The sequence below is a fragment of the Ammodytes marinus genome (assembly GCF_949987685.1).
Source record: "Ammodytes marinus genome assembly, chromosome: 12".
NCBI lineage: Eukaryota > Metazoa > Chordata > Actinopteri > Uranoscopiformes > Ammodytidae > Ammodytes > Ammodytes marinus.
The window spans coordinates 24,899,174-24,922,030 of NC_137216.1; the positions used below are offsets into that span (position 1 = coordinate 24,899,174).

Genomic DNA, 22,857 nt, shown 5'->3' on the forward strand with positions numbered 1-22,857 from the left:
ATGCTCTGAAGCTATAAAAATATGCATTACTAAATGTGAACATTTCCCATAATATACATTTTAAGATTCATACTCACATCACTCTGTAGGTCATATGCATGTCTGGCCTGTCTGACATCAGTGGAGTCTGGCAGGCAGGTCCAGTTGTGCAGACGAGTGATGTAGTTGGCGTGGTTGGCCATAATCTGGTTCTTCTTGGCCAGTTCAAAGGCAATCATGTCCACTGGCAGGTTGAACTTGGTCTTGGACTTGTTGAAGTCCTTCTTGTAGAGAACATCACTGGCAATCCTAGCTGAGTTCAGAGCCAGCACGAGCAGAGGGTCGTCTTCCACACAGCGAGCACCGATGTGGTGGCCGACCTGCTTACGGTAACCTGTATGGTACGCGTGCTGCAAGAAAAATAAGTTTCTTGTTTACATGAACAGTAATACTTGTATGGTAACTGTTTATCATTGAATAAATCCAACAGCTTACATCACTGGCAATTTGCCCGGATTTCTTTGCTGCTATGATGGAAATAGCGTCATTGCGAATATCGTAGCCCTTCTTCTTGGAGTCTTCATATGCCTGTGTATACTTTTTCTGTAAACAAGAACAATCATCCGAGAGATTATGAGTATATATATTTACCATTGAAAGTTATACAGGAATAAAAGTTGTTATATTGCCATCACTTTTTTTTTGTCACGTACCAAACTGTAGTTGACATTGTTTGCTTTGGCGAGAACAACATCCATGGCATCAGGCATGATGTGGATCTTGGTCTTGTCCACGTTCCAGACGTCAGTGTATGCTTTCTACAGTCACAGAAACCGAGTGTCCTTACATTATTAACTCAACAAGTATGCATTTTTTGTGACAAAATAATTTCCTTGTCACATCTCAATGTCGTCGATACAGTTGTTTGATATTATACAAACACATTCTTTGAATATGGTTTCATACCTTGTTCATAACCTGATTATTGGCCATGGCAAGCACCATGGGCATGTCTTCAGTAGTGATTTTGAATTTGAAGTTGCTTGGGTGTTGACGATACTTGTGTTCATTCAGGACCTCACCAGCTTTCTTTGCCCTCTCAACATCTATTGAACCTATTGGCACCCATCCAATACCCTGCAGCATCTTCAGATCCTCCTTGTAAACCGCCTGGACAAAACAGAAAGGGTTTGTTTTGGTGAAAGATGTCCAGGAGCTATAAAAATATACATTACTAAATATGAACATTTCTCATAATATACATCTTAGGATTCATACTCACATCACTCTGTAGGTTATATGCATGTCTGGCCTGTCTGACATCAGTGGAATCGGGCAGGCAGGTCCAGTTGTGCAGACGAGTGACATAGTTGGCGTGGTTGGCCATAATCTGGTTCTTCTTGGCCAGTTCAAAGGCAATCATGTCCACTGGCAGGTTGAACTTGGTCTTGGACTTGTTGAAGTCCTTCTTGTAGAGAGCATCACTGGCAATCCTAGCTGAGTTCAGAGCCAGCATGAGCAGAGGGTCGTCTTCCACACAGCGAGCACCGATGTGGTGACCGACCTGCTTTCGGTATCCTGTTTTATACTTGTACTAAAAAAGCAAGACGGAGTGTTTTTATAACCAAACTCCCGTGGATATTGCTTGATATATACAGAAGGTAGTGAATAATAGAAATAACCAAACAGATACTTACATCACTAGCAATAGCAGTGGTAGCTTTGGCAGCCAAGATTGCAATGGCATCACCAAGAACATGATGGCCCTTCTTCTTGGATAGCTCATTGTCCAATCTGTACAATTTCTGAACAGAGAGAGATGTTTATAAAGCAAAGCATGTTTACTTTCCAATGAATATACTATTGTCCCTCATTTCCTGTTAGTCAAAATCTATACATGTTGTGGTTACTATGGGACAGAATGAGGAACTGACGGTATCACACTTTACCTCACTGTAGTTCTTCTTGTTAGCTTTGGCGAGAACGATGTCCATTGCATCAGGAGTGACGTGGACTGAAGTCTTGTCGTTTTCCCAGGCTTTGCTGTAGGATTGCTAAAAAGAACATGTTTTTGTTTGCTTAATATCTTGCATATAAATGTCGAAGAAGAGATATTTGTGTTATTTCAATAGAAGGTCCTATCTACCTTATCCATAATCTTGTTGTTGGCAGTGGCCAGTTCAATATCCATGGAGTGCATGTCCTTAGTGAATTTAAAGTTGCTAGGAGGTTGGCGGTATAGGTGCTCACTGAGGATGCGGCTACCTATTTTTGCTTTCTCAACATCCAACGATCCAATAGGAACCCATCCTACTCCTTTCACGAAGCTGTCATACTCACTCCTGTACTGGTTCTGAGAAAGAATACAAACAGAAAGAGTATTCCTTCACAATGCAGCACAGCTACATAGAGAAACGGTAACATGAAATTAAGACCTTTTATTCTTTTAATTGTATTTAAAATCTTGTAAAAATAAACTTTTAACAGTGTTAAGATAATAAAGTGAGACTCTACATACATTACTGGCGATGAACTGCATGTTACGAGCCAGCACTAGATTCATTGCATCAGGGAGGACAGTGTAACTGTGCTGGATCTGTTTGTATCCAGCGTTAGTCTGAACTTTAGAGGCCTGCTTGGCCTGGACCACACTCATCATGTCTACTGGGGTGTGGTACTTCAGCTTGGACTTCTGGTAGTCCTTCTTGTAGTTCTTCTCACTCTGGTGCTTAGCAACCTCCATGTAGTGAACCAGCAGAGGATCGTCCTGGAGGTTGCGGCATCCAACATGGTGGCCTCTGGCCTTCTCATAAGCCAGCTTGTACTTGTACTGTAACAGAAAAACAAACACTTTACCATGTGTGGTGGGTTGCAGTAGATACATCGCTGATTTGGTACGGAAATGTTATCTCCAACTCACATCACTGGCAATAGTTGTATTAGACTTGGCAGCCAAAATTGAGATGGCATCTCCTTTGAGGTTGTAGCCCTTGTTGAACATCTGCACCACATCGGCTTTGTAAAGTTTCTGTAACAGAAATAAAAGTAAGATAACAGTGAAACAGTGTTAACATTCACAAACTGAAAACCTTTAACATTTGCAGTATTAGTTATCACATGCAGTTGGATATATCAGTTTGATGGATTCGCTTACATTGCTCATGTTGAGGGCATTAGCCTTGGCCAGGACAATCTCGGGAGCATCTGGCATTATGTGAACTGTGGTTTTGTCCTTCTCCCAAGCTGCATGGTATGCTTGCTGTATATTAAGACAACAGAAAAACAATTTAATTATAATGATTATGATCATTACGACAAAAAATATGTGGTCTTTCACTTTAAAGTGTAGTAAAACAGGCGGCACCTTGTCCATGATCTTGTTGTTGGCAGTGGCCAAAGCCAAGTCCATGGAATCCATCAGCTTGCTGAACTTGAAAGTGGATGGATCAGTGCGGTACCTATTGTCACTCTGTATCAGACCACCAAGTTTAGCAGTCTCAACTCCAATTGAGCCAATGGGGACCCATCCAGTACCTCTGACAAAGTTGTTCCAATCAGACTTGTACTCACACTAAAAAGAAATTGGAAGCGTCATGAATCAAGGGATTGTACTAGAATCGTTATTTTTCACCTGCCATTAAAAATGGATATCTCTTCATGGGAATAGCACAGCAACTTACATCACTAGACAGGACGTTCATGTTGCGAGCCAGCACTAGATTCTGGGCATCAGGGAGGAGATTGTAACTGTGATGGATCCTCTTGTATCCAATATTAGTCTGCACTTTAGATTGCTGCTTGGCCTGGACCACACTCATCATGTCTACTGGGGAGTGATACTTCAGCTTGGACTTTTCGTAGTCCTTCTTGTAGTTCTTCGTACTCTGGTGCTTAGCAACCTCCATGTAGTGAACCAGCAGAGGATCGTCCTTGATGCTTTTGAATCCAACATGGTGGCCTCTGGCCTTCTCATAATCCAGCTTGTACTTGTACTGTAAAAGTGGATACAAACTTGTTTACCATGAATGGTGGTTTGCAGTTAATAATGTTTTGGATTACGTACAGGAATTCAGCTCTTAACTTACGTTACTGGCAATTTTTGTACCAGACTTGGCAGCCAAAATTGGGATGGCATCTGCTGTGAGGTTGTAGCCCTTGTTGGCCATCTCCACAACACCGGCTTTGTAAAGTTTCTGTGGAAATACATGAATTCATATAAATAAAACACAATGAACCCAAATAAAAGTAGGTGAGATAATAATATAAATAGTGTTGTATAATTCAATTCCTTACATTGCTCATGTTGAGGGCATTAGCCTTGGCAAGGACAATCTCAGGAGCATCGGGCATGACGTGGACTGTTAGCTTGTCCTTCTCCCAAGCTGCATGGTATGCTTGCTGTAAATAAATATACCAGTAAAACAAATAAACAAGGATGCTTTTTAAGAATATTTATATTTTTCAACCCTGTGCTAAACATTTGAGCATACTTCACCTTGTTCATGATCTGGTTGTTGGCCGTAGCCAAACTAATGTCCATGGAATCCATCAGCTTGCTAAACTTGAAAGTGGATGGATGAGTGCGGTACCTATTGTCACTTTGAATCAGACCACCAAGTTTAGCAGTCTCAACTCCAATTGAGCCAATGGGGACCCATCCAGTACCTCTGACACAGTTGTTCCAATCAGACTTGTACTCACACTAAAGAGACAACAAGACAATTAGGTTATGATAAATTAATAATTAATAAATATTCCTAACTTTTCAGATCCTACTTTCATGCAACTAATGCATGAATTACATAGTTAGAAGGATTTTGTGGATTTGGGTTTGGAGGGGCTTTAGAATATGGTTTTGATGCTAAAAGACACAATTCACTGATAAAACTGTCATTTCCACTCACATTACTAGACAGGACGTTCATGTTGCGAGCCAGCACTAGATTCATTGCATCAGGGAGGACATTGTAAGTGTGCTGGATCCTCTTGTATCCAATATTAGTCTGCACTTTAGATTGCTGCTTGGCCTGGACCACACTCATCATGTCTACTGGGGTGTGGTACTTCAGCTTGGACTTGTGGTAGTCCTTCTTGTAGTTCTTCTCACTCTGGTGCTTAGCAACCTCCATGTAGTGAACCAGCAGAGGATCGTCCTGGAGGTTGCGGCATCCAACATGGTGGCCTCTGGCCTTCTCATAAGCTTTCTTGTACTGGATCTAAAAGATAATGGATCAGTTAGTTAGTTACCTGTAGATGATTAAGACTGTTTCAGTTGGGTGGAAAAAGCGCAGAATACATTCTGTGTCAATTAGAATTTACTATTTACTTACATCACTTGCAATATGTCTGCCATGCTTGGCATGGAGGACAGAAATGGCATCGGGCTTCAAGTCATATCCCTTGGCGATATCTGCCAACCACTTTTGCTTGTAGTGACTCTGCGGATAAAGTGTTTTGACAATGTTTAATACACACATGATGCTGATATACACATGGCATACCTTGACTTGCATATTTTTCTAATAAAACACTTTGATTTAAGTAGACATATTGTGCCCTCACCTCGCTACAGGTCTGAGCGTTATATTTAGCCTGAAGGAACTCAGGGCTGTCAGCAGGCAGATTATAGGTGTGCTTGAACTTCTCGCCAGAAGCTTTGTACGCAGCCTACAGGGAAGGAACAGTAAAAACATGTGAATTAGTGTAAGGTTCTTGCAGTAGAAGGGTTTGTCCCGACATGCAATATTTCAACATATTCGAGGAGATGCAAAGGCAATTGCAAATTCTAGAAAGATGAGACCGTCTTACGTTGTCCAGTATCTTTGTGTTTGCCTGGGCCAGAACCATGTTCATGGAATCAGTCTTGCTTGTGAATTTGAAAGTGCTAGGTTGCTGGCGGTAGAAATGTTCTTCAAGTGCAGCTCCAGCACTCTTGGCCCGCTCAACATCAATAGAACCAATAGGGACCCATCCTAGGCCTCTACTGAAGTTATTGTAATCAGACTTGTAGACATTCTGTGGGTGTATACATAGAAAACACATTGTATCACAAATCTTGCCAAATAGTTTATCATATTCCTTTTTCTACTGGGTATATAATCTATTTACTTCTATATGGATGACAATCTGATATGGATGACAACCAGATTGTTACTCTAAACAACAAAGTGATCGAGAGAGTCGCAACTTACAAATACCTGGGCTTTTTTCTAGAAGAAAATCTCTCTTTCAAACATCATATTGAGTGTCTTACTAAAAAGCTAAGAATGAAACTGGGTTTCTTGTACAGAAATAAATGTTGTTTTTCTTTTTGTGCCAGGAAGAAAATTGTCCAAGCCATTTTTTTATCTGTTATTGATTACGGTGATATTTTATATATGCACGCAAACTCATCATCTCTGAAATTGCTAGATTCTGTGTACCATGCAGCATTACGGTTTGTCTCAAACTCTGGATTCCGAACGCACCATTGTAAATTGTATGAGAAAGTTGGTCTGTCTTCCTTATACACCCGTAGGATGGAACACTGGTATATGTTCCTTTATAAGGCAATTTTGTACGATCTGCCTCCTTATTTGTGTTCTCTAATGGTTCCTAAAAACAGTGCTCGTATCACTCGGTCTAGCAGTTTGATTATGTATAACGTTCCTCGGACTCGCACTGCGTTTGGTGAAAGTGCCTTTAAATCTTTTGCCCCCTCATCATGGTGTAAGCTACAGGAACACCTTAAACCTGAATCCCTTATCACCATGAACAATTACAAAAGCAGGATTAAGGACTATTTAACCGCAAACTGTACATGCCCGGTTACTGAACACTGACTTACTGCCAATGAGATTGATGCTTTGTGACTTTTTATTTTATTTTTATTTACTTTTTATTGTGTTTTGTGTCTTGTTTTAAGTGTGAAATTTTGTTTTTTAATGTGAAACTTTTATGTTTTTATGCTGCCTTCTTGGCCAGGACTCTCTTGAAAAAGAGATTTTGAATCTCAATGAGTATATTCCTGGAAAAATAAAGGTTAATAAAATAAAAATATGGATGGACCAATTATACTAGCAGTACACCATAGGCAGTAACAAATGGATCATACATCACTCTGGATCTCCATCATGCCGCGACACAGATGCAGGTGCAAGTTGTCAGGCAGAAGCTGGTAGCTGTGGGGGATCTTCTTGTATCCAATATTAGTCTGCACTTTAGATTGCTGCTTGGCCTGGACCACACTCATCATGTCTACTGGGGCGTGGTACTTCAGCTTGGACTTGTGGTAGTCCTTCTTGTAGTTCTTCTCACTCTGCATCTTAGCCACTTCCATGTAGTGAACCAGCAGAGGATCGTCCTTGATGCTTTTGAATCCAACATGGTGGCCCCTTGCCTTCTCATAAGCCAGCTTGTACTTGTACTGTTTAAATCAAAGAATACTGTATGAATAACATTATTGATTAGATAACATCGTAATTATATTATTATTAGCATATTTACAACTTACATTACTGGCAATGTTGGTGGAAGCTCTTGCTGCAACAATGGAAATGGCATCTTCCTTCACATGATGTCCTTTAAGTATGTCTTGACGATGAGCATAGGTGTAGTAGTTCTATATAAAAAGATCATTGTTATTTAAAAATATATAGTAGTAACTGTTTCATTTCTCTATACATTTTGCATGTGCAAAAAAGTTAGAAAATAGTAGACAAGAATCGACTACCCACCTGGCTGATATTGACAGCATTATATCTGGCTTGCATCAGTTCAGGGACATCAGCAGGGAGATGGTAAGTGTGCTTGAACTTCTCTCCACTGGCCCTATACTCTTTCTGTATAATTATAAGGAAGAAGGTTTATGTATTTTTTGACAGGGGAATCAAAGACTCAAATCATGAGATTGATATAACAGCAAATTTAAGGTGCGGTGTGTAATAATGTATATTTTGGGTCATCTAGTGTGGAAAGTTCTAGAATGCAAAGCTCCGCCTTTACAGACTCCGAATCTACAGACACTACGGTGGCCCTCAAGGACAAGAGCTAGTTACTAAAGATGGCATCATCCACCACTGCCTCAAGTCTTTCCACAATATCAAGTGATGAGGAGAAGATGTATTTAATTTTTATTCTATAGTACTTGTTCTTCCTCTTCAAACAGGTGCATTTCCGGCGGACACCCACTATATACACTAAAAATACTTAAAGGCTTTAAGTTGACCTTTCTCTACTATAGGAACATGGTGGTGCAACATGGCAGCCCCCATGGAGGGTGATAAAAGCAATAACTTTTATTTTCAAGCGATGATACACTAATTAAAACATGCTTGTGAATATTAAATTCCATTTCTATCAATTCTGTTCAGAAAACGCCAATTCCCTTTACACACTGCACCTTTAAGAAGTTAAACCAGTTTCCTCCTGCTCACATCATTCATGATCTTGGAATTGGACTTAGCCAGCTCCATGTTCATTGAGTCATTGGGAATGGTGAACTTGAAGGTGTCAGGGCGCTGGCGGTAATTGTGCTCCTCCAAAGCTGCTGCTCCTGCCTTGGCCCTTTCCACATCGATGGAACCTATTGGAACCCAGCCACTTCCCTTGACAGAGGTCTCATAATCCTGTTTATATTGATACTGGAAAGTAAATGGGACACATGAGAAATGCAAAGTATCAGACCTGCAGAAACACAAGTATTTACCTTCACTATGATGATTCAAAAGACAGGTTATGGTAAATGAAACTTACATTACTGGAGATTAAGTTCATGTTGCGAGCAAGGCCCACACTCATAGCATCAGGTAGAAGAGAGTAAGAATGGTGGTGCTGCTTGTAGCCAGTGTAGGTCTGCACTTTAGAAGCATGCTTGGCCAGGACCACACTCATCATGTCTACTGGGGTGTGGTACTTCAGCTTGGACTTGTGGTAGTCCTTCTTGTAGTTCTTCTCACTCTGGTGCTTAGCAACCTCCATGTAGTGAACCAGCAGAGGATCGTCCTTGATGTTGCGGCATCCAATATGGTGGCCTCTTTCCTTCTCATAAGCCTTTTTATACTGGATCTAGATGTTCAAGGGCATGTAGCAGTATTTAGCATTTAATTAATTTTAGTAATTAAATTATGCAACAAGGAGTACAGTATATCTGGTATAGGGCTTGTTAAAATTGGGTTTGAGTAAGACTGTGAGGAGTTCGCTCAGCTTTCCCGGAAACTTACATCACTGGCAGCATGAGTGGCAGCTTTAGCAGCTTTAACAGAGATAGCATCGTTCTTCAAGTCGTAACCTTTAGCAATAGTCGCCTCCCAGGCCGTCTTGTAGGAGTTCTGAAATGACAGATTACAAATATAAACATCACCAAAAGATATTAAGTTTGGCATTGGCCACTACATACTTACATACACACAGGCAAAGAAACACATTTTCACAGCTACACATATACATGTATGTATAAAAAATTATATTGAGGGAGTAAAATAACGTGCCCAAAGTTGCTTTAACAAAGTTGCAGGCTTTTTAGAAAATATTAGGGTTGTATGATTTTTAAAGTTGATCTCTCAGTATTTCTATGCCTTACCTTGCTGATGTTGTAGGCGTTGCACTTGGCCTGAACGAACTCGGGGATATCGTGAGGAAGAGAGTATTTCTGATGGATCTCTTCCAGACCTCTCTTGTAGAACAGCTGCAAGGCAGGAACGCATAAAGGGTTATATTATTACATTTGACATCAAACAATGTGTCAAAAGTGATATTATAAAAAAGAGAAAAGTGCAGAATTAATCCTAACAGTAGACAGTAAACTCACATCACTCCTCTGAAGCTGGTTGACCTTGGCCTGCATCATGACTGGGTGGTCATCAATAGATGTGAAGGGGATCGTGTCTGGGTGATGTCTGTAATTTTTCTGTAGGCAGCAGATGAATTAAGACATTATGTTAACTATGAAATATGTCCTTTTATTTAATGTCAAGAGGGAATCGTGTATAAAGGACAGAGTGTGAAGGTGTTGTGCACATACCTCACTGAGGATTTCACCGGCTTTCTTGTTCTTTTCCACCTCCATTGAGCCAAAGGCAATCCATGGGCTGCCCTTGGTAAAGTTGTTGTAGTCTGACTTGTACTCATTCTATGATGCAGAAAGGAAAAAATAATAATCAAAAGGTCTCACTGAATAGATGATAGCACATTTGAAAACAATCTCATATCCAATATGCAATTACAAGTTTTATATAGTGATTCAAACTCAAACCAAAACTGTCATTAATAAACGGTGTAAAAAGGTGTGATTATACGTACGTCACTCTGGATGACGTTGGCTCTCTTGGCCAGGTCCATCAGTACACTGTCATGGGGAAGGAAGAAGTTGGTGCTGATGCTCCTGTAGCCCGCCATGCTGGAAATGGCCTGGGCTTTCTTGGCCAAGGTGACGGACATCATGTCCAGTGGTGCATGGTACTTGGTCTTTAGCTTCTCATAGTCCTTTTTATACTCACGCTGAGGTGATATCAGAAAGAGATAGTTAAAGAGTGCCTTCTCACTTCTTTTTTTTGCATTTATACATTTTTAAAGAAAAAAAAACACAAATGTGTGTTGACAAAAACATTATTGAACATTCATTTTGTTTAGTGTGTATAGAAAAAAATACAAAGAAAAAATACAAAAAGGACCAAGAAAAAGAGTGCGAATTTTCTTTAAAAGTTCACTCTCACTTTTAACAAATTAATATTAAGGGTAAGTTATTGAGTCCTATATTACTGCTAGCTACTAACTTACATCACTCTGGATTTTGGCCACGTGAACGGAATGCAAGATCTTGGGATCGTCATGAATGCTTAGGGCTCCAACCATATGTCCCCTGTTCTTCTCATACTCTTTCTTATATTTTACCTGCAAAGAGGAACAAATAGGATACATTACTATAGTACCAAAAAGGACAAAAAAAAACAAAGCAAGAAACAATTACTGAAATGATAAAGGATGATATTGTAGCGTCCTTACGTCACTGGCGATGTTCGTGTGAGCACGGGCAGCAAGTATCGAGATAGCGTCGCCCTTGACCTCAAACTTCTTCGCCTTAGTTTTCTCCCAATCATACTTGTAACAGTTCTGCAAAGGGAGAATTATGACATTCATGAGAATTTAAAAAATAATCATTTAAGTTTAAGCCAAAACTTCAATTTAGGTGGAAATGAAGCCAACAGTGTTTACAAATAAACAGTTACTTACATCACTGAGGTTAAAAGCGTTGACTCTGGACTGGATGAAGAAGGGATAGTCTGGGGGCAGAGTATTCTTGAACTTTGTTTCCTCGTATTTCGCCTTGTAGTTCAACTGAAAGAATCACACAAAATCACGTTTTATTTATTCAATTCTTAACTTCTTATTCTTATCCCTTTCGTAATAAGTTTCTGCTCGTTGTAAAATGACAGTCATTTCAAGACGAGACATAATTTGAGATGCAGTGTTATTTGACTCTTGATCACTGGAGGGCAGCAGTGTATTAGCTGGACCTCTATTTGAGACAACTTGACTGTCCCTTTCCCTGCCTGCCGAGCCCCTCTCTGATCACAGGGTTTATTCTGGGCCAACTGAATGCTTGTTGCTATTTATACTACAGAGAGATGGCTCTCCAGTTTCCATGGTGCCCACAGAAAAGACAGCTGGGTGACGTGGATGATTGGGCGCATTTGGGGATCTGCATATCTAGGTGATTTTGGGTTAAGAGCATAAGCTGACAATTGTCACACTTTCAGTCAATACAAAAATAAATAATAATTAAATAAAAATTATGTCCACAACAAACTTACAGGATTTATGTGATTGTGAACATATAGAAAGAAATAATTCAAATAATAGAAATATGATAAGTAGTATTATGACGTTGCTGCTACGAAGGGACTGTATAAGATATAAGGTGCTGAATTTATTTATTTTTACGAGTACTTAGAAGAGTCATACGTACATCACTTAGCTGCTTGCAGTTGATGGCGGCTTGAAGTTGAACTGGCGAGTCTGTCACTTGCGTAAATTTCACTGTGTCTGGACGTTGCCGGTAAACTTTCTGCAAATAGAAAAATTGTGTTACGTACTATGTGAGTATATCAAAACAAGAGAAATGTGAATCTGTTTTACTGAAAAGAAGAATTTCATTAGCCAACACCACTCACATCATTACACTGCGAAAGCTTCTTGTTAACTTCATATTCTGGCGTCATAGTTTGAGGGTAGAAGCATCTGGTTTTTATATCTTCATAATCGGCTTTATATAAACTCTGCAAGAGAAAATAGGCAAATTGTGAGGAAGGATAAAATGTATGTACGTATCGTTAAAATAACATTTGATTTGGGAAAATGGAATGGAAAATGCACAATGATTTACCTGACTCTTCATTTCCTCCATCTTCTTGGAGTGAACCATATAGAGATCTTCATAGCTGCCAATATAGTGGCCCTTCGTCTCATTTTCATATTTATCTTTGTAGTGTGCCTAAGAAATAAATATACGAATCAAAATCAAATCAATCAATCAAAATGTATTTGTATATGTATTTATATTTAAAAAAATCAATATCACTGGTTTATGATACAAGAAAATCTTTTAACTAATGAATCATTCTTACCTCATTGAACTGTTTAAGTACGGAGTCCATCTGAAACTTGGGCGTGTCACAGTAGTTGATGCTTGAACCTCTGGATTTCTCATAGCTGGCCTTATATACTTTCTGCAAAGAAGATATAACAAAACCGATGAAAAAGAACACTCAATAAATCAATTATGCAAACTGTCACACATTCATAAACAGCTGAGCAAATCATCGGTCCATATGGAACAACCAGTGGACATCAAACTGATAGGCTGCAAACAAGGTGTCTGTAGGACCGCTAACCTGATTGAATTACATCTTCTGGGCATCAGTTAACACATTATACGGAAGAGGGTGCAGCAAGCGACTTCCGGATGGCTTAATTAGCAACACAAATATGATAATCCTCTAAATAATTTAGAATTTAACTATTTCCAAATGTACAGTTCATCGTAAAGAGAAATTCACAATTATTAAGTAATTTTGTCCAGTCATTCTAAATTGTAATAGTACTACTTAAAAGTTTTAGAATGTTTTTTCTTCCCAATCAGTCATTTTTCATAGAACAAGCTTGGATTTAAAAGTCCTTTGTTTCTACGTAGTGTTCTTCCGACACCTACATCACTGAGGATGGTGCCGGCGTATCTGAGCTGTCTGAGGAGAGGGTTCTCAGTTGCGGGGAGCGTGTTGTAGTCGGCCTGATCTTTGCGTTTCTCGTATTCCTTCTTGTACTGGACCTGGAAGCAGAAAAACATAGAAGAGTGCGAGCAGTGAGCAAGAATTTATATATAATTTTTTTTTCACCTTTATTTCTACAGGAAAGTCATTCAGTCAACAAGTTCTTATTTACAATGGTGGCCTGACAAGCAACAAAAGCCACTTAGGGGAAGGGAAAGAGGGCTAGGAGATTAAATACGTTAGACATAATACAATTTAAAATTACATAAAATAAAGCTTATGCCTAAGAAAGGTTTACTCACATGGTTGATGTACTAGCTTGTGTAGTCATGGTGGAACAACAAAGTATCTTTATCATTTTTCTACAATGACGCATGCTTGCATTGTGTGTGTGAATGTGTGGGTGACGATGAGGTGTACAGAAACTGACAAGCCACTTCACATAGTCTGATACGTTATTACTGGCCATTTGTGAAAAAAACACACTAGATTTTTGCAGTAAAAATTAACCAAATGTAGATCTCTCGGTCACGGAGTGCATGTGTGGGCACAATGCAGTGTGTCCCTGCTTCAGAGTTGACTCATGCTCCGCTCTGAGAAATTGGTCAACTCTCTGTGATGTCTTCCACATGAGATAGGACCTTTAAAAATACTCTAATACCTTTGTGTGTGTGTGTGTGTGTGTGTGTGTGTGTGTGTGTGTGTGTGTGTGTGCACACTTACCCCACTAGCAGCGATGCGGGCCTTCTTGTTTGCGTCGTAAACGGGCGTGTCCGTTTGCATGAAATAAATTTGGTCTTTTTCTTTTTCATATGCTTGCGTGTATTTCCTCTGAAAAGGAAAGGGAAATTTAGGTACGGAAAAATTATCAACAATAATATTAACTCTCGGCGTACTACTAAGCTCTTACGTCGCTGAGATTGTCCATCGCCTGCCTGGCAGTGCCCACGTCGAAGTATGGCGTCTCGCACCATTGACCCTTCACATTCTTATTGTAATCTTCCTTGTACTTAAGCTGTTGGGGAAAAAAACAACATTCAACATTAGAAGATGTATTTTCACAAATGACAGATCTTATTGCAGAATGATATGTAGAAGACAAAGAAACGTATTTGCTTTCTCAGAATTCTGTTTGATAAAACAAATTGTGTTGTGTGTGAATGGAATGGAACCCTGTCACTTCAATCTATTGTTGGCCTCTCCCTTCCAGCTTTAGTACAGCTGCCATTAATATCAGGGAGCAGGTGGTCAGTTTATCCCTAGCAGTGGCTTTGGGTTTTTGTGTCTCTAAGGGCCCTGTTTCCACTTCGGTGCACGGCGCAAAATGCAAGTTTGAGTCTTTAAAAATTGCAACTGCTGCTCCAAACAATCTCTACACACTCCACACATAATATATGAATATGAAATTCAGATATCATATCCCACACAATTTCTAAGTGTGCAGTGGGGGTAGATGTTACATTTTACCGTGCTCTTCACTATAACTAATAAGAGTAGAGTTTATGCACAGTATTTCCTTTTTTTATTTTATTTTTTTACTTGTGTTGAAGAGTCAGTTTAAATGTCCTCCACTTACATCACTGCGCTGGTCGTTACACCTTCTGGCCAGCTCCATCTCAGGAGGATCAGCCAGGGAAGTGTACTTGGCCTTGCGCTGATCATGACCCTTCTTGTACTGGACCTGCGGGGGCACACACACACACACACACACACACACACACACACACACACACACACACACACACACACACACACACACACACACACACACACGTGTGTTTAGGAACTTTATTTGTATTTGCGATCGTATTAACAGTTTGAGTGAAAATAAAAGGTTTTAGGTCCGAAATCTCAATGTTGGACCAGCAGATGTATTGGAAACTGGGTGGTGTTGTGAGTAGATTGAGCTTACATCACTGAAGACCTCCTGAGCCTTGGCCACCCTGCGCAGCTCGGGGCTGTCGCTGTACGGGTAGAACATGGTCTTGTCCTGGTCCCAGTCCTCAGTGTAAAGTTTCTGAAAAGAGGTTGTAAGGTCATGAATTAAACCCCATGCATTCAAAGAATTTAAATAATAGTGATATTATCAAATCATACAATAAGATGATTTTATAGTGGTAGCCAAAAATCCTCATTTTGGACATAAAATACAGCACTTGAATGCCAAATTGTGCTGCTTACTTTGCTGTAGTTAGCAGCATTCTTCACAGCCAGGACCAGCTCAGGGGCATCAGGAGGCAACAGGTACCTGTCCTTAGTCTCATCCCACTTCTGTCTGTACAGAACCTGGAAGAGATAAGCAACACCATTGGTAGTAAACATTCAGGTTTTTTTATTTCTTTATTTTTTTATTAAATCTTGGTAAGTTAAGGTTACTCACCTTGCTCAACAGTTCAGACATACGCTTGACATGCAAGACCTCCTTGGCCTCACCATCATACAAGCTTGTCGTCCGAGCCTTGTTTCCCTCCATGCGGTATTTCACCTGATAACAAAACGTGTTTTATCTTATTATTAATGACTGGAGATTTTATTTTAATTTTTTTATAATCACAATTTTTTACACCTTATTCTACCAAAAGAGAAATCAAAATGTATGTGCTTGGCAACTTTGCTCCAAATTCACAACTCTCACACTCAATTACTGGCCACAGCATAGTTTCATATAAGTATTTGATACATAAGGATGTAAACCATCAATCTTCTATTCCAATTACATTCAAACCTTTATCATAAAAGTTTAGACAACACAGTTTTGGGGGAAAATTGTCACAGCGGTCCTCAGTAGTACCTCACTCAGCTGCTCCTGAGCCTTCCTGATGCGAATCATCTCAGGGGAATCAGTGCAGACGGCAGGAGGAGCCCCTCTGGACATGTCATACGTGTGCCGGTACTTGTTCTGTCAAGGGGAGCGATCATTGTACAAGAATTTAGTACAATAGTCATGATGTATACCCTAACCAAAGAAAAGATTATTTATGTACGAAATGTTAAGCTTTAAAGGTGCTACGAGGAACATTTCTAAGTTTTCCGCTGATGATCATACATGTTACAGCAAATGAGACCATCAGTGCAAAGAATACTGTTGTTATATAGTTTTTCTTAATGCCTTTGTCATGGGTACGCTCACGCAGAAACTACAGCTGGCGTAGCAAAAACAATAGCGCTTTTGTCCATAGGGGGGAGCAATAATTAACACAAACTGAAAGTTCCTCGGAGCACTTTTAATAGAGTAAATTACAAAAATATACAAATATTTTTTTTTATACAACGAAATGAGCTAATTACTGATTTTGACCGAAAAAACAAAACTTGTTGCTTACATGACTGTACTGCTCCATCATCTTCTGGCTATGGGCCAGGTACGGAGTCATGAACTTAGAGGTGTCCACCTTGACCCTCTTCCTGACTCTCCTGGTGGGCAAGCCAGACTGGAGGAGGGCAGAGGGAAATACAATTAACTATACAACAAACAAAAAGGCCCTATAGGTTATTTTATTACAGGCAACATAATGAACAGGAATTAAAAATACATACACTTACAATAAGGCTGTTAGAAGCTGACAATTATCAGACAAAATTATCTAAGGTATTTTGTAACTGTAATTCAAATGTTTTGATTACGTAATGATGTGATCTTGTAGAGGTAAAGACTTGTTATCTAATTAATTTGTGCAAGTTTGCAGTTTTCCTGTTAGTTTAATAATAACTCACCTTCAATGATTGAAGTGATTCAAGTCAACACTTCAATTGATATGAATAAACCAGTAAAATATTCTACATGGAACTAATATAGTTAGGATAATGGCATAATAATGTACTGAGATTATGTTGGGCGAAGACCGAAGGACAAACAAAGACAACAGGAGTAAACGGGAAGTCCTGGATATACAGAAACGTATCTAGGAGCATCTTTCCCTGCATGCAATGCCAGGCTCATCAACACATATAGCTAAATGCCCCCAGAAAGCAGCCATTTTTTTCTTGGGGTTCACAAAAAAAATTTAAGATTGCAGACAAATTGTAATAGAAAATAGCTGATTTTTTTTTAAGTTCATGCAGAGTTTTAAGTGATTTCTAGCAGCGATATTAACTATAAACTTAAAGGATTCACCAAATAAAATGAAAATCTGCCAACATCTTCAATGGTATAACTAGACGACAGAAAAATCCATACAGTCATGCAGAGCAAGGAGGGGGATGCACCATGGTCAAGACAAAAAAAAAAGGGGGGGGGGGACATATCCTGTACTGTTTGAACTGCTGACCCTTTGGGAGGGGGTGCTTTACCTGAAGACTCTGAGTGCTTTGCTCAGTGACAGTCGTCGTTGTTATCTGCTCAACATATTACAAATATAGGACACACTCTGAGGGTCTACAAACTGCCAGAACAAGTTATGGGAGAAACAGCATGGTATCTTTTTTTTTTTTTTTGATTGAGGGTGATTTTTCCACAGCTCTGGTGCTCATCAATAACCGCCATTGACACTATCAGTACAACAAGTAGGAATTCACTCTAGTCTACACTGCATCAAATTAGTAGCTATTATATCAAAAAAAGCCCTCAAACATTCCATCGACTGCATAAAAAGCAGAGAGCGTTGTAATCAGGGATACTTGTCCTAACCAGTAATAAACCCTTTCCTTATCCTAATCAAGTAGTGTCACTGAAATGAGACGACATCCTCAGGGGGCTGAATGTTCTGTAATTGTGACTGCAGTCTAATTAAGCCTGTTCTCTACAGAGGAAAGTGCACCAGACACTCACATGACAATAATTATATTCATATTTCTTTTCAATTTCATAGCCCATCGCTCCTGTTATCAGTTGCTACAGCAGCAGACAGTAGTATATAAACTGTTTAGACAGCTTCATAATCCCCCATGTCTGTTCACACACACTCCTATTGTGGGTTTAGATAACAGATAATAATATCTAGCCTATCCAATAACATCTAGCCATGTGGACAGTTTTGGTGTGATTCTAAAACATTTATCTTCCAAGTTTTTGCCATCACTTTAACATAGCCAAGGCAACTTCATTTTAATTTGTGGTGCTAACGGTACAGCATCAAAAACAAGGCAATTAAACTTTCAAGTCATACAAACAATGTCCTTGTTACAATGTATCCACAGAACAACAGCTTTTTAGGAAATTTTTTCTTGAAGAAGTATAGTCCCATATAAAAAAAACTCTTGACTGTTTCTTCCTTGAATCAACCAGAGTATCATTTATGCTGTTTCTGAAAAGAGAGTTTGCACCAAAAGTAAATTGTATTCTCCAATGCTGTGAGCACTACAAATGAAACCCCATTCACCTTCATTGTATTGGAGTGGACACACAACTTTAAGAGATGGATATCTTATAGCTTATGATCACAATTATATATTTGCATGGTTACCACTTAAAAGTGGAAAGCATCCATTAAAGTGGAATATGTACCTCAGACTACAGTAAGTGACAGCAATCCCACATATAGCGATACTGTTTCATAAATAGTCCGTCTCACTTACAGCCTGACTGAAATACACTACCCTCTACTTAGAGAAACGTGCACACTAAAATAAGGTTGTACTGTACAATCTGACACATTCAAGGGGTCTTGAGAAAAACTAACCAATTCAAATTTAAATCCACCAATCTAGAGACACCCAGAGCTGAGCGAAAGAACATTTCAATCATTTTGATCAACATTTGTAAGAGGCTTCAGTATCTGAATCTATCAGACAGGAGAGAACCATAGGGTGGTGATTACACATCACTAAAGCAATGCGGATAAGAACAACTGCTCTACGGCCCTGTCACACGGTTTGTCCATGCATCCTAAGCAAATTACTGGCACTGTGACGTTAACACACTCCAGGCTACCGGAGTGATTTACAGCACAGTGGCTCATTTGACTCTCTCTCTCTCTCTCTCTCTCTCTCTCTCTCCTTTTACCTCTCCCCATCTACTCTATGTCTTTGCCAATGAATGTGCTGTAGATGTCCACTTCTAAATTTGTCTGAATGCCAGACTGGAGAGAACTCTACACTCCTCCCCTTAATGACCTCAGAAGTGAAGTCATTTTGTGAGTTAAAAGGAAGAAAATAATCAAAATTATAGGTTCATTATCAAATAAAAGTGAAAAAAATCAACTAAAACTCCATTTGAAATCATCAGATAATCTAAATTCTTTTAAAGCTATTTTGTAATTAACTTTATAAATTATGGCCATAACAGCTCTATGTTTCTCCCCATTCTGTACATTAAATACGAAGCCATCTTACTATTTATTCAAAACAATGCAATTTTTCTCCACAGTGCAGATGAAAGTGCTAGTGAAATCAGAGTGTATCGCGTTTTGTGGGTAGCCATCGGTCCCGCTTCTCAAACGATTCACATCTTTGCAGCAAAGATGGTAAAATCCATTTGGAAGTGTTGATATGTTATACGGGAGTTAAATGATGAATACTGAAGTCTTTGGTATGATTTGGTCATCTTTTGATAGATGGAGAGATTGATCATTCAGACTCCCCTATATGATATCAACAATATATAGTAGAAACATATATATACGAGGCTAATTTTAATCCTATTTCACCAGGAAATATGGGATTAATTTGTTAGCCTTCTGCTTTCACTCTTCCATTGGACACTGACACAAGAGAACTTCAACTCAATATTTCATACACAAAGGCAGCATAAAAACATCCTGAAAACATGGCAATGTGGGGTTCAATTACATAATGAGGACAGAAATATTCTAAATTGTAATGAACACCAAATACTATCTGCAGGAAATTTGATAAATAATTTTAACAGGTATATTGAAACTTAAGACAATGGTAACTTCCAGAAAGTGGCACACCCCCAAATTCTAAGTAATTTAATATTACACTATATATGCTACACAGGAAGTATGCCATTGTAATGTTGACACTATTACAGCACTGAAACGTGTGTTTATCAATTGGTTGGATACAGTATGTTGAGAATAGTTGATGGCTTGCTACAAAAATACAATTCATTCATTGTTGTAAAGTCACTTGTGGAAATGAATGTATTTTGTGCATCTGGTAGTTGATTGATGATTACGTCAATCTATGTTCGGTGGTTGTCTCCAAATAAAATGTACCTTTTATAAGACAACAGAAAAGCTGTCCCAGGTAACATAGTCTATCTTCAGTTTGAAATAGTTTTGATTTATGTATGAAATCCAGGACTTAAAACCCATCAGAAGGGTGTTCGCCTGAAACAGGATCCACCCGCAGACCTGGGGGACTGGATCTGTGAACTGCTGAGGGGGTCACTAACTTAACTATTCATAGGGTTTGCCACAGGGACCTGCATATCTAACAGATAGATAGCCTATCCTCGATCTACTGAATCAAATGAAGTCATAGCCTATTTTGTAAAAAACTAAAAGTAAGAGAATTTTAAATAAAAAATAAAAATGGTCTTGTGTATGATCATAAATGTACATAACATGGTGAGACAACTTACCTGCTCCTCATACTCCACCACCTCCTCCTCCTCAAACTCCTCATATTCCTCATATTCCTCCACAACTTCCGTCGTCATCGTGGGACGGTTTCACAGGTTCTACACGAAAACACACAGATGACATGTTCAGGCATTCATTATAAAAACTCTGAATGAACAAGGTCTTCAAAGCACATATAGCATATAGGGGTAGCACACAACAAAATAATAAAAGTGTAGCAGCAGAGTTAGCTTAAATATTTATCAGTAGCACAAAATCCCTATTTCAAACAGCATATGATAGGGCTTAGACAAGAGAACCAAAGGACAACTGCACCAGCGACATTTTAAGGATGCTGGCAGCCATCCCCTGTTGAATGTTATCCAATGCATTAATTTATCCCAATCAAAAATATAAGTATTAAACAGCAAATACACGCTAAAAAAATACATCACTAACATAATGGGTGTTCAACCAATTAGCATGTCATACCAGCTCAAGATTCCTGCAGTATTTGCTGAACCTCACTTGCCATCCACTAGGGTTTCAAACTGACAGTCCAACTTTGTGTGATTTTTTTCCCAAATCCTGAACAAAGTATTAAAAGTGAATGACACAGCTCAAAAGCTTTGGAACAAGTGTAAACCAATAATAACACAGGGATTAAGGTGGTGAGACACTGAATCCTTTATAACAGGCCTCCACCTTTGAATGTGTGACAGTCTATCCCTCCTCCCCTTACTTGCCACAACACAGCCCACAGAACTGAGCTGTACCTCCCAGCTGAAGGTTGGCGACAGCTGCCCAACAGTGCCCCAGCTATTTGACATGTAAGCTAATGCCACAGCCTGATTGGTGGACTGTGTTTAGCAAACGGAGATGCAATGCCTTCTGAGGCTTGCAGGTTAAATATAGGATGGCATACTAACTACCTTTTTTTAGCACTTGATTGCCCTCTCTTTGAATTAAAACATAATTGTCTTGTAAAACAAAAAAGAAATAAGTGGAAAGTGCAAAGGTCAAGACGGTAGGACAAAATTGCTCAAAAGGTGCTGAGATTTTTTCGGAGAGAAGACAAAATGGCCAGACTGCTTCGGATACATCCAAAGGTGGGACTGGTCTGATCTGGCTTGAGTCTTGAAGTTTTGAGCTGGTTTTTGTTACTCCTTCAAAGTGCTGCAAAGCCTTCAAACTCCTTATTCCTTAATCAGAAGTCCTCCTGGATCCAAATGGCAGCAAAAGGGTTGAAAATTATGGAAGTCCAAGAAGATGGAAAGCCATGCAGGGGTGTAGAAAATAAGAATATTTGTGCTTTTTTCTCCTCTTTTTGCTTACCAGTTAAATTAAAGTTTACTGGTCTCCCAAGCCGCAAAATCCTCCCCAGCTTCCCCTCCAGAGAAACACCGGGCGACAGCACACAGCTGCAGTTTCTACCCAGGTTATCATGTGGTCGACGCAGCCAATCACAGGCCAGCAATCTCAGGTTTCAAAATCTAAATATACCTTAGTGAGCCTTTCAAAAAGGAGCACCTGTTGAGGCCAATGCATCAGCGGTACAGTTATGAGGGAGGCAGTGGGGCACGGATGGTTTTGGGTCTTAAGAAAGCGAGAGTAAAAAATCCAACTACATCAGTACCACTGTGTTTGAATGGATGTGTATTGGTTGTGATGTTGACGAATGCAACAGTTTCTTGTTAAAGGATTGTTAATAGGACTGTCAATGAAGGATATGAGTATTTAAGGGAAAGACTAGCTGGAAGCCTGGCAGGGTTGCGAGTGCCAGATCTATTGAGGTCATCTGTTAGCTGACCCAAAGCTGGCTCAGTACAGTGACAAAGAATCAGCTCAATATCAAACTGAGGACCTGGGAGACAGAAAATAAGAAACAAGTACGTTCCTGAATACATATGACACACATTAGAATAACTAAAGGTAAAAAAGTAGACACAGTTTTTGATATTTCTTGCCGAGACAAGCTGTTCTAGCTTAGCTTTTTACTTTATTTAGGATCTCATGTTAATTGGCGCTTTTAACAACCATCCATTTGTAAAGTCAGCACTCTGGTTTATGTGCATAAGTTGTTCATCGCTTGATAAATTGGATGATAAGGAATAAGTTTAACCATTGAGCGACAGCAAAGGGTAGGGGAATTATGTTCCATATGTCAA

The 22,857-nt window shown here is 39.4% G+C and overlaps 1 protein-coding gene across 1 annotated transcript in view; it reads right to left on the bottom strand.

Moving 5' to 3' along the window:
• The window catches only part of LOC307258186 (nebulin-like), a 68,401-nt gene extending 46,305 nt beyond the window's left edge, over nt 1-22,096 (bottom strand). Inside the window, 49 exon segments of the mRNA XM_080037636.1 lie at nt 78-389; nt 475-582; nt 693-797; nt 946-1,149; nt 1,262-1,573; nt 1,677-1,784; nt 1,929-2,033; nt 2,126-2,332; nt 2,498-2,809; nt 2,900-3,007; nt 3,134-3,238; nt 3,344-3,550; nt 3,660-3,971; nt 4,065-4,172; nt 4,273-4,377; nt 4,475-4,681; nt 4,884-5,195; nt 5,310-5,417; nt 5,542-5,646; nt 5,788-5,994; nt 7,073-7,384; nt 7,472-7,579; nt 7,695-7,799; nt 8,394-8,600; nt 8,713-9,024; nt 9,180-9,287; nt 9,539-9,643; nt 9,767-9,865; nt 9,980-10,087; nt 10,258-10,455; nt 10,735-10,848; nt 10,960-11,067; nt 11,188-11,292; nt 11,924-12,022; nt 12,129-12,233; nt 12,341-12,448; nt 12,582-12,683; nt 13,166-13,282; nt 13,947-14,054; nt 14,134-14,238; nt 14,800-14,904; nt 15,136-15,240; nt 15,405-15,509; nt 15,604-15,708; nt 16,015-16,122; nt 16,547-16,654; nt 17,514-17,558; nt 20,710-20,808; nt 22,025-22,096. Coding sequence (XP_079893762.1) covers nt 78-389; nt 475-582; nt 693-797; nt 946-1,149; nt 1,262-1,573; nt 1,677-1,784; nt 1,929-2,033; nt 2,126-2,332; nt 2,498-2,809; nt 2,900-3,007; nt 3,134-3,238; nt 3,344-3,550; nt 3,660-3,971; nt 4,065-4,172; nt 4,273-4,377; nt 4,475-4,681; nt 4,884-5,195; nt 5,310-5,417; nt 5,542-5,646; nt 5,788-5,994; nt 7,073-7,384; nt 7,472-7,579; nt 7,695-7,799; nt 8,394-8,600; nt 8,713-9,024; nt 9,180-9,287; nt 9,539-9,643; nt 9,767-9,865; nt 9,980-10,087; nt 10,258-10,455; nt 10,735-10,848; nt 10,960-11,067; nt 11,188-11,292; nt 11,924-12,022; nt 12,129-12,233; nt 12,341-12,448; nt 12,582-12,683; nt 13,166-13,282; nt 13,947-14,054; nt 14,134-14,238; nt 14,800-14,904; nt 15,136-15,240; nt 15,405-15,509; nt 15,604-15,708; nt 16,015-16,122; nt 16,547-16,654; nt 17,514-17,558; nt 20,710-20,787 — 7,149 coding nt within the window. The 5' untranslated portion in view covers nt 20,788-20,808; nt 22,025-22,096.
• Nucleotides 22,097-22,857: the final 761 nt, after the last annotated feature.